At 33.8% G+C, this 12,645-nt stretch overlaps 1 protein-coding gene across 1 annotated transcript; it reads right to left on the bottom strand.

The window, feature by feature from the left end:
• Positions 1-6,038: 6,038 nt before the first annotated feature.
• LOC129895045 (protein yippee-like) lies at positions 6,039-9,048 on the bottom strand. The gene is made up of 5 exons (XM_055970677.1): positions 8,809-9,048; positions 7,714-7,757; positions 6,547-6,655; positions 6,404-6,459; positions 6,039-6,315 (listed from the first exon to the last, which is right to left on the bottom strand). The coding sequence occupies exons 1-5, from the start codon at positions 8,902-8,904 to the stop codon at positions 6,231-6,233; spliced, it is 390 nt and encodes a 129-aa protein (XP_055826652.1). The 5' UTR covers positions 8,905-9,048; the 3' UTR covers positions 6,039-6,230.
• Between the last annotated feature and the right edge of the window lie 3,597 nt (positions 9,049-12,645).

Raw genomic sequence — 12,645 nt, 5'->3', positions numbered from 1 at the left:
TGAGTCTAGATAGAAGTATCAATATAAGTGTCTACAAACACATGCTCATATAGTTTTTGTATTTGACCATATTAGAATTATTTGAAAGCATTGCAAAAGGGTAAGACCGTAATTTGACTGTTTGAGTTCTGATTAAGGAAGGATGAGACTTTCTTCAATCTGTATCAAGCACTAGAGTTGTTTAAATTGTTGAATTAAGGGGTAATGAGTAATAATGGGGTCCTCGTATAAATTAAATGACGAGCAATTATGCTAATACTAGTGTCATTTATGGTTATATCCGGTGGCGGAGCCACCTAGTGGTTGATGAAACCCCTTTGTCAGAAAATTATGCTATTTATACACGGTTAAAATATTTTTTATGTATATATAGTAAATGTCGAATTCCTTTGACTAGTTCGTGTGTCTACTTTTTTGAATTTTAAACCCCTTTAGTTAAAATTCTAGCTCCGTCATTGAGTATATCAGTTAATATCTACTTACTTTTTTGATTTTGTGATTACGAGAACATGATATTTGATATGTTAATTGGGTTGTGATTTTTTTTTTTGGGAGAGGGGTGTGATTTATAATTGTTCACTTGATTATTTTTTACTTTATTACTCCCATGTAGGGGTGTACATGGACCGGGTTGGTTCGGATTTTTTACAAACCAAATCAAATCATTTGTGTCGGGTTATTAAATCTATAAACCAAACTAAATCAATAAAAGTCGGATTTTTCGATATCAATTTTTCTCGGGTTTTTTGGATTTTTGGATTTTTCAGGTTTTTCGGATTTTTTTGGGTTTCTCAGGTTTTTTATAGTATTTAATAAAAAGCACAGAGCAGTGCTTCTTAAAAAGAGTTCTAGTACAAAATATCAACATATAAGATGGAGGCAGAACACTGTTTGAAGTTTTAACTTTATAATATAACTTTATAAGATGAGTTTTTTTGTATATTATTTAGATGGGCTTCTCAAGTTCAAATCTAAATGTATGAAAGAAAACAAAAATTATGAAAAAAATTTAAAAAATATTTATAAATTATATTTTAATAAATATTTTTATGTATAACATAATTTAAAAGTAGTATATCTATAATCGGGTCGGTTTGGGTTCGGTTTGACTTTTTTTAGTTAAAACCAAACCAATTCTATAATGGTCGAGTTTTTTTTTCAAACACCAAACCAAGTCAAACCAAACCACTAGTCGGATTTTTTTTCCGGTTTGATTCGGTTTGGTGCGGTTTATCGATTTGCCCTGTACAGCCCTACTCTCATGAATATGCATGTGCATGGACATTTATGGAAGTAATTAAAAGGATAAATTTCGATAGAGAATCACTCAAGATATTGTTGGTATAGAGTTATTTGATACAAAGAGTTGCATCGAGCACATTTCATTGTAGTGTTGTTCAGTACATAATGTGTATATGAATCTCACAAGTTTCTCATGAATTTCGTATAATGATCCGTTCCGTCGATATTGAATCTTCCGTGATATGACAATAAGAATTAAAAAAAATTGCTTCTCTAAGGAGTTTGTATTGTATAAGAAGTAAATCAAATTGGGGTGGACAATGTAAAGAATAAATTTTCGAATCGAGAAAAATAAATAATCAAGACCGAAAAATTGGAGTAACAAAGTGTAATATTTTATTTCAAAATGTAGTGCGTGTTATAATCTCTATGATAATCCTCTGATTCTTCAAATAATATAGAATACGTCGAACTTGAATTTGATTTAGAGTCAAGAACTTGAATAGCTTGATCTTGAATCTTCGTCTTCAAACTTAGATTTGAATTATTCGTTACGAACACTTGTATGGTTATGAAGAATAATAAGTATGAACAAGTAACTTGATCTTGAATTTTTTTTATATTTGCCTTCATTCTTGATCTTGATCTTGAACTTGAATTTGAATTTGATTACTTGAACTTTGTAGCTTTGTAGAGAATTTGCAACCTCTGATCCACGAGCTCTCTTCTCGCTTCTTGTTCTTGAAAATCCCCCCCCCCCCCCTTCTAAGAATAATGAGGACCCCTATTTATAGTTGTAGGAAATGGTATGCTTGTGTGATTTGATTGATCGGTTTAAACTGACCAATCAGATGTTTTTGGTGAAAAGCTTCAATTTGATTGGTCATAACATGTCACATATACACATGGCATTATTCTAGTGGCTCATTTAATTTGACATGGATTGCTACATAACTTTGACATGTGGCATGATTTTAGTGGCTTATTTAATTTGACTTGGATTGCCACATAACTTTGACATGTGGCATAATTTTAATGGCTTATTTAATTTGACTTGAATTGCCACCTAACTTTGACACATGACATGATTCTAGTGACTTATTTAATTTGACTTAGATTGCCACATAACTTTGACACGTGACATGATTCTAGTGACTTATTTAATTTGACTTGGATTGCCACATAACTTTGACACGTGACATGATTTTAATGGCTCATTTAATTTGACTTGGATTGCCATATAACTTTGACACATGATGTACTTTGACACATGATGTGCTTTTAGTGACTCATTTATTTGACTTGGGCCACATCATTTGGACTATTTTCTTGAATTTAATATAGTCCAATTTAATTTACGAATTTAAATCCAATAAATTTTAATGTTTACAGACAAATTTAGGACACCACATACCAAAATAGACCCTTCCTAAAAACGCAGATCAAAACAGACACTTCACCCAGAAATGAACCAACTATCCTAAACAACCGTTAACTCCATCTATTCCACTATAATATAAGACTTAAATATTTTAATTGGTTTGCCCATAAAAGAATATTTTTTAAAAATTTCAAGTGTATTGTCACATCTATTTGATACATAGAATCGTGAGTTTTTTCAACATTAAAAGTCCAAAAAGACAAACTGAATTTTTTTTCAAGAAATAAATTTTAATATTTATTTGCTTATAATCAATAGTAAAAAAACTACCGAAGTCGATGGGGACAATGATTCCTCTTATGACATGTTTCTCTACACAAACTACATCTTTGTGTTATGCGACCTGGAGCAATATACAAACCTTCCATATTATTGAGACATGGTTAGGACTGTCAAGATGAGCCAAAATATATAAAACCCATCAAATCTGCGACCATAATTTTATGAATTGAGCTCAAAATAATTTTAAATTGGGTCAATCTCAACCCCTTAAGCTATAATCCATTTTTAAGCAATCTTCAACTAAAGACAATTTAATCTTCAAATTGAACCCGTTTTATAAACTATCTTTGCCCAAATATTTTCAACGATTATTCATGAAAGTATCAACTGCTACTTGGAAATTTTGCAGAGTTAAGAAACTAAAGTGTGAACGACCCATTTTAATTCGAAAAAATTATTTGAGTGAGTGTTTTTAATAAATAATTATTAATTTTAGCGATATTTTTTATTTATTATCATTTATAACATTACATAGCAATATAATGATAAATCTATAGTTTGTATTAAAAGTGAATTATGCATGTGATATAAATGTATTATAAGTGTTTTAAAAATATATTATGTTTGCTTAATAAGAAATTGACACAGTGTATTATAAGTGTATTAAAGTGTGTGATAAATATATTATTCATCAATAAAATTTGTATTTTAGGTGTTTATAAATTGTTCTTTGTAATATGTATTAAAACTGTATTATAAGTGTTTACTGAAATAAGAATATTATTGCTATAAATGGTAAATATTTTCTTAATATAGTATATCTATGTAAGTTTCTCAATTTCTCCAATGTCAGTCCATTTGAGTCCAAAATAAATTTGGGTGAGTTATGACCAAATTCGATTTCTAATTCAGTCCATTTTAATTTCTTCAATTTCAGTCCAACCCACCCATTTGACACCCCTAGACATGCCTATTAATTTGCAAAGACCAAAATATTATATTAGTAGAAGAAAAGAAAATATGAATAAGAAAATTTGAAGTAAATAAGAACACATATTTATTGTTGAAAAAGCTCACGATTCTGCGTATAAAATAGACGTCACAATACACTTAAAATTTAGAAAAGATATTCCTTCACGTGAAAAGTTAATTAAAAAAATTATAGTTTTCCCATTTATGGGGGAGGGGGGAACGACTTAAAATATTTGAGTTTTATATTACAGTGAAATAGACGGTGTTAACGATTGTTTGGGGACAGTTCGTCCATTTCTAAATAAAGTATCCATTTTGATATGTGTTTTTAGGAAGGATCCCTTTTTAATAGGTGGTGCCCAAAAAGAATCCATTTTAGAGCCAGACTCTCATCCATAACATACTCTCTTTAATTTGCACCTTCTTAGGCTAGCATATTAAGATTGACATCTAATTACGATAATATTTACTTATATGAAAAGGTTTTTACAATCTAAAATATTGTATTCGTGTGCGTTGGATTTAAGGACGCATGGTTTGTCAAATTCCGTCTCCTACTTATTTTCATCTTTTGAAGAGCAATCTTGCACACATTAGTTCACTCTTTTCAGGTGCTAGTGAATGAAAGAAGAAAAACAACATATGTTTTGTCGTTGCTGTTTTTTAAGCTTTTGCTCTTGCTGGAACTATGTAGTATGGTTCAGCAACTCCCCTGATCGAAATATTTAGACTTACGATCTCTTATTTTCTCAACAGGTAGACCTAAATGGTTTATGAGAGTCGATCAGGAAGGATCTGGGATGGTTATGAAAAAGGCAAAGTAGACTGGCAAATCAGTTTGTAGTCTTGGTTTTATTTCTAAAATTTATGTCCGGACTACTTGCTTTACTACATAGTCCTAACAATAAGGGGTCGTTAAATAATGCTTGCATTAATTATGTGTATTAAATATGTCTTGTTTGATATACTTTTTTATGATGCATTAGTTATACACGCTATCGTGTATTTTTTTATGACAAGGGAAACCCGCAGTTGTATTCCTTTGGGCGCGCATAGGGTTAAACCCCTGCTCCTATGCGATAGCTCGCAAATCACATAGGAGAGGTAACCCGCACAAGACAAGCCCGGTGCAACGAACTCGACCCAAAAGGCAAACCTCTTGCTTTTACTGGCAAGGGGTTTCAAACTTGAGACCTCCAACATAAAAATCCCAAGCCCAAACCACTGGACCACCCTGAAGGGTTAAACTCTTTTTCTGAAACATAACACCTTATATTACTGCATCAACGAACTACATAGTTTAAACATATTCTTAGCATCATGTATTATCCAACTTGGGAAGGCATTCTTAGCATCATGTATTATTCAACTTGGGAAGGCATTCTCCCAAGTGATTTCCTTCAACAAGGAGATAGAAAATCTCAGCTATTGTGTTCAAACATCTAGGAATATAAATAAATTTGACATGATTCAACATGTTTGAAAGCTTCCAGATGTCGTCACACATCACTTCTATCTCCCATGATGTAGCCACTCGTTTCTGCAGCATATCAACAAGAAGTTTTAGCATCAAATAAGATCTTCACCCTCTTCCATCCCTTATTTATTGCACATTCTAAAGCTTTCCTAATAGCAGTCGCTTCTGCGATCATGACTTTCCCAACATATTGGATTGGGGATCCCTGGGCATGAAGCATTTTTCCAAGGCTATCCAAAGCCACCATACCAATACTTGCCCCCTGAAGGATTACACTCTATTGTGTATTAAAATGTATATTATCAATATCATAAATTTCTAGGTATTAGCAATACAAGGATATTTAATGCATGCATTAGCATGGTGAAAGACCCAATTACCCTTCAAAACCCCCTTTACATCTTTTCCACCATAATTGTGGAGGATATCTTTGTAATTAAACATTTTTATGCAATGCATGCTATTTTTAATATACCAAACAAAACAACGCATAAGAAAAATCTATGTATAATTAATGCAGGCATAACTAATATAAGTATTTACTTATGCAAGCATTATTAAAACACTCTATTTAGCAGTTTTATACACCCTACCAAATGACCCGTATTAGTGTGTAAAAAAATACAGGGAGATATTGAAAAAGAAAGGAATATGGAAAGATTAAAGAAATGAAAGCAGAAGTGGTTGCTAGTAATAACGTCTTGACATTGCAAACAAATACAGGCAGATGGTCATGTTAGTTAGCAACAACACATGGTTGCTTCATATTATTATACATGATAAGCTATTCAAGAATCCAATGGTCCATAAAGAATTAATGGGGTGGTGGGTTAAAGAATGTACATTTGGGGATAGAATTGTTTTTCTGGATGGTGATCAAACATCATCGGCATCACTTCCTGCCACATGAGTTTCATGACTGGCCCAGTAATGGCTTCCATCAGGGCCAGAAATCTTAAACCTGTTGAGGTATAAAAGAGAGTACCTCAGAGAGGACTTCTGATATGTTCCTAACTCTATTCTAAAGAAAACTGAAGTAATCAACTGACCGCTCAAGCACTGATTTTCCTTCTTTGTATTTTTGGCTCTTCTCATGGGCGGTCTCCTGAAAAGAATTGTTATATTAGGGAAACCTAAAACTTCTAGCAACAGCCAAACAACAGTGTATAGCATTTTATCACTCCATACTCACATATTTCCATCCAACAATTGACCCACAACAGACGCAGAAAATGTCTGCCACAGTGTGCATACCAGTCATCATTATTCTATTTTCTATCTCGCCAGAAGTGACATTCACTCTGTCAAAAGAAAAAAAGGACGTATAGAATATACAGAACTACAAAGCGCATTATCATTTTGTATGTTTATGCTAAATGATAAAATGAAATGAAGAGATTTGAGAAGAACAGAACTCTCGAACAGGAAAGCAATCAAGTTGAGCATAATATACGTATTTCAGCCATGTAGCTATCGTGACGCTGCTACCAAGTGGAAAATAACCCAAGTCAAGTAAGAATTTATTTAAAATATTGATGTGTTAATGTTTGCACTCCAGCAAAATACACTAAAAAGTACATGATATAACAGTCTGGAAAAATCCCCACTAGGTTCTATAGTGATTCCAACAGATCATATTCTGGTGCTAATTTTATAGTCAATGACACGAATGTACGAAGATATACATATACAGTACCATGATCTTTAACAAACTAAACCTAAAAGGTATAGCCTACTTTGTTCACAAGTTTTCATGTGCACTCAAATATTCTAGGCTGGTTGTGACTTTTCATACTGATCAATGACTTAGAGCTAATAACAACATCAAAGATCCTGAGAGCAATGTGACCCAGTAGAGTACGACGTTCAAAGAAAAGACAAATAATTTGCAACATACTCCAGTTGCACTCAACTTTTGAAAAGAGAATCTTTTTCAATTCATGAAAATTTTGGCTAACTACTACAAACATGAATTCTTCAATACTTCATTTTTGTTCACTTTCTAGTTAAACAGTGTCTCCACACCAGTAAAAGAAGGGAAAACAATCAAATAAGGAAGATTTATACGGTATCTCTTTTCATCCCGACTCTGTACCAGAGGTATGGATAAGCTTGACCTTAGCAATAACATTGTTCATCAAACCAAGCAGCAAATAACTCAAGCCCCATCAATGTCAAGAAAAGCTTAACGACAATCAGAGGAAATAAATGGTAATGGCTTTCATACTCTAACAAGAATAAAACCAATAGAAGTTATAAGTGGGACTTGTGATTTTCATGCTGCAAGTATAAAGATTGGACATGTGAAAATGTCACAAAAATTTCTGATGACTGGATGTGCAGAATTAAAGAGACTTACACCTTACTGAAGAGATAAGCTTTCCCATGTCTGCAGTGGAAAGACTGAAGGAAAGATCAGAAGGAAAACATCGAGTCAGATAACTTCATGACTCAGAATGACTACATACATTGTTTAGGGGCTGAAACAAGAATGTAACATAAACTTCAATGTAATTAAATGTGTAATCATCATTTCGTTCCATTCAAAAGTCATGAATGCACATTACAACGAAATTAAGCATAATAAATTGACCAAACAAGAACCAAGTTGATCATTGTATAAAATATATCAGTCCCAAGACCTGATCAATGGACTGGGCATAACATAATAGTTTGAAATATTGAAGCTATTAGCCCAAAGACATGGAACAAATGGAAAATGACAATCAAGTATACTCCAATTTTCGACTCAACAAAGAACTCCTCAAGAATGTAACATAAACTTCAATGTGATTAAATGTGTAATCATCATTTCGTTCCATTCAAAAGTCATGAATGCACATTACAACGAAATTAAGCATAATAAAGTGACCAAACAAGAACCAAGTTGATCATTGTATAAAATATATCAGTCCCAAGGCCTGATCAATGGACTGGGATAACATAATAGTTCGAAATATTGAAGCTATTAGCCCACAGATATGGAACAAATCGAAAATGACAATCAAGTATACTCCAATTTTTGACTCAACAAAGAGCTCCTCAATGGCTCAACATTGCAGGAATAACCCTCTAATTCATAACTAGATTAAAAATGGAATGCTATCAGCAATATTAACTATTTTTTTTTATTAGTTCACAGAGAATGTTCAAACAATCCCCCCTTTACTCCAAAGCCAGCAACTCCACAAATCCCAGTTCTTGGATGATAAAAATTCCATCTCCTTTAGGGGCGAATTGCTCAATCTGAGACATTCTTCACTCACATAGCTGATTTAAAGTATCCAATTTCTTAAACAGACCAAGAGCATACAGAACAATCCCTAACAAATTCCAGAAACGAAAGCCAAACCACCGATCAAGTCAAAGATTGTATTTTTATAACGAAATAAATCAAAATCAAAGAAAACCCATTACAATAACAGAGTGAACAAACGGAAAAGATGAGAAAAACCTTGGAAACAACGTTTTCAGAAAGGGCAAGATGAGTTCCACAGTGTTTGCAGCTGTAGATCTTGCCTTCAAGAGTCAACACAAATAATCTCCCCATTAAGATTTTTGAGATCAGAAGAAAAAGAAGGGGTTATCCAGAAAAGGGAAAAAGGATATGGATCAACAGTTTTGTCAATACAATCGGTAATAGTTCTTGTGTCAGCTGAAAGGTAGTAAGTAACGTCAAGAAAGGGAAAACATTGAATGTGTGAGGGACTCCTTTGAATAATGTTTTTTTGTTCCACGTTGGACCTTTGACTAGATCCAAATCGTTCCCCATATAATTTATTTCATACTTAAAAATCAAATTCGAGATTATTCATTATATTATTTATTTTGATTATTATTTAAATTATATTATATCATTTAATTAAATTTATCAATAGGTAACGACGAAAAAATTCATTTTATATAACGATCAATTTGATGTGATTGCGTCATTATTTTAATATTTTCTTCTCATTTTATATTTATTATTTAATAATTATATTTCATCTTTTACCTTATATTTTCATAGAAGTTCTACCTTGTACTTTACTATTCTTATAAGTTTATCATTCAAATCATGAATGTGTGCTATTATATAATGACAGATAACAATACAATCTATCCAAACATTGTATTCTCATTTTATATTTATTATTTAATAATTATATTTCATCTTTTACCTTATATTTTCATAGAAGTTCTACCTTGTACTTTACTATTCTTGTAAGTTTATCATTCAAATCATGAATGTGTGCTATTATATAATGACAAATAACAATACAATCTATCCAAACATTGTATTCATTAAAACAATACAATACAATGCAATATATTATGAAACAATACGTAACAACCATCCAAAAAAAGTATGGGTGGATCAGTCTCACCACTGCACCACAACTCATATTGGTACTCTTTTGAATAATGTAATACTACTTCTTGTGCTTTCATTTTTAGTCTATTTAAAAAATTCTATATTTTTATTTAATAATTTTATATTTTTAATTTTCATCTGATATGTTTAATATAATAAAATTAAAAGATATTTGGATATATTTTGCATATTCTAAATTTAAAAATTATAAAGTTCGAAAAATTTATTTATTTTTTTAAAATCATGTATCAAATAAAAATTACATAATCAAACGGAATTTTCATCTAATCCCATTTAATATCCAAAATTTCAGCCATTTAACAATTGAAACGTCGAGAATCACAAAAGCGATTACTAATAGTTTATTCTATAAATCTCGCATCTCCCTACTATTATATGCATCTAATGCACCTAAATACACACGTTAGTTAACTTGTTTTCTACTGAAATTATTTTAGTATTTATATTCGTGAAGTGGGCAAGTGGCTCGTCCAAACATATAAGAATCTCTTCATCTCCTCTTTGCTCAATTACTTATATTTGGTAATTTATCTTGTTATATAATAATGTTATTTCCATTACAATCCATTAACACGATTTGAATTAACTATGTTGTTCACTTGTGTGTGCCCTTATTCTCAATAATTTGACTAGTTAACGTAATAATAAAATTTTAGGCTAAATTCATCTTGGAGCATAGCAATTGTGATTATACCAAAACACTACTAATTCCTCGTTGATTTTGTATTTGTCAAGCTTGTGAAGTGCAATGGCAGGATAGCAACATTTGGTTGAAGTCCAAAACACCAACAAATTCCAAAATTTAAACAAAGTACAAAATGTGGAAGAGAGACAAATGTGGACAACGGTTGAAACTTGTAGGAAGAACAAGATAGGTCGCAAACATCATATTCGTCTCCAATCCATTTGTAACACCCTTCAAAAAAAAAAATCCCTAAGATTCAAACCCTTCTTGTATTTGGGTAGGGTCGAACTCGAGTATTGTGGAGCATTTGCATGAGTTAAGACGAGTCCCTGAGAAATTGAGAAGTGTTAGAGATGATGTGGGGTCACAAAGGACCCCTAGGACCAAATCAAATCCAAAAAATTCGTCGTGGCTAAGTTTGAGAAGGAGTTCGCATAAGGGGTCGACTTCTAACGACCCTATCTTTTGAAAAACGACAATCTGGGTGGCCCATGACCTATTAAATTATAGGTCGGCGAGTCTTCTTTCCAACGCCACCAAGAATGTAATTTTTGGAGTTCGGAGTCGAAAGATACGACGATCCTAAGACGAACTAGCACGGCAGGGATTTTCAGGCCTGGGGTGCAATTGCTGGAAAACTGGGCTTGGCGCCACAGTGGCGCGACGCGCCACTATCGCGCTAGGAACACGCCTCAGTAGTTTGGCCCCTGGTGCAGCGCGCGACTACGAGGTGTGCAGGGTTTTCAAGCCAATTTTCAGAACCCAGAAAATATTGGCCTTGGCGCTGTAAGGGCGCGACGCGCCACTATCGCGCCAAGAATGTGCCTCAGTAGTTTGGTCCTTGGTGCGGCGCGCCACTACGAGGTGTGCAGGTTTTAGGCGTAATCAGTCTGGCGCTGTAATGGCGCGACGCACCACTATCGCGCCAGGAACATTTTTGCCTATTTTCAGAACTTTGTGAGGAGGGGCAATTTGGGAACTTACCCAAATTATATATGTACCACCCTAGTCCATTTGAGATCATATTTTGCAGCCACTCTCTCTCTCTAAAAAGCCCTAGGAGTTCCTCTCTCTCTCTCTTCTTCTTCTTCTCCATTTCCAACAAGAAGAGCTCCAAGAGCTTCAAGATTTGAGTTCTCCATTGAAGACCCAACATCAAGTTTTTCTTCAAGTCTTCACTAAGGTATGTAAGGCTATCCAAAACATGGGTTGAGTCCACCCATGTGCCCTACTCTTGCTTTGAGGTTAGATGTCCATGAAAATGGAGTTTCTTGGTATGGATTATGCTTGAACAAGTTTTGTCTCCTATTTATTTGATTCTTTATGTGTTGAGGTTGTTGAGCTAAGAAGTTTCTAAAATCTTCATGTTAGTATAAGTTGATGGAGATGACTTGTTAATATGCTTTGTTGATTTCCTTAACCATGTGTTTATGTCGAGTAAGTCAATTTCCTTAAATGTGTTATTCTACTTGAATTGTTGAGCTAAAGCCATAGAGTTGTGATGAGTCTTGAGGAGATGTCCTAAATGCTTCACTAAATGAGGCTTGATTGAGTTGATTGGAGGATGCAATTGACGAGTGGACGAGGTCCTAAATGGAACTTGCCATTATGACTTAATTGAGTTGAAATAAGAATAGAGTTGATGAGTCGGCAATGACTCACATGAAACTAGCCGTGAGGGCTTGTTTGAGATGATTGGAGGGAGTCTTATGAGCATAGAGTCATGAGAGGAGTATCGAGCACCGAAGCGGGTAAGAGTATAGTCTATACTCGAACCCTAGAAACTACGCCGCCAACGTAGGTAGGGATGGAACCGTTAAAGTCGGATGCTTCCCATGGGATCGAACCATTAAAGTCAGATGTTTCCCATTTACTTATCCTGACATGATAGGACTTGACTAATCGATGGTATCCATGATTAGGGAGGCGTTCATGCCCTGGCAAGGTATGGACGGACGTGGCAACAACGTCTGATTGTTGTACTATCACTGGCTCATAGGTGATGGTTGTCGGATAAGAGAAACTCTCATTTAGGTCTTGATAGGGCTCCGAGTCAGTTGAGTTGAGTGGCTTATGAGTTAGCCCCGTCTAAACTATTCTTGTTAGACTTAGGACACTTGAGTGAGTTGTCATGTATGTATGAGTTGAGATCCTGAGTTGATGTTTTCTTGATGTTTGTTTCATCCGGCCATTTTACATACTCGTACATTCCATATACTGACACCATTTGG

Source organism: Solanum dulcamara, chromosome 7 (assembly GCF_947179165.1).
Source record: "Solanum dulcamara chromosome 7, daSolDulc1.2, whole genome shotgun sequence".
Classification (NCBI taxonomy): domain Eukaryota; kingdom Viridiplantae; phylum Streptophyta; class Magnoliopsida; order Solanales; family Solanaceae; genus Solanum; species Solanum dulcamara.
The sequence above is the reverse complement of the archived record's forward strand: the minus strand, read 5'-3'. Positions and strand labels throughout refer to the sequence as shown.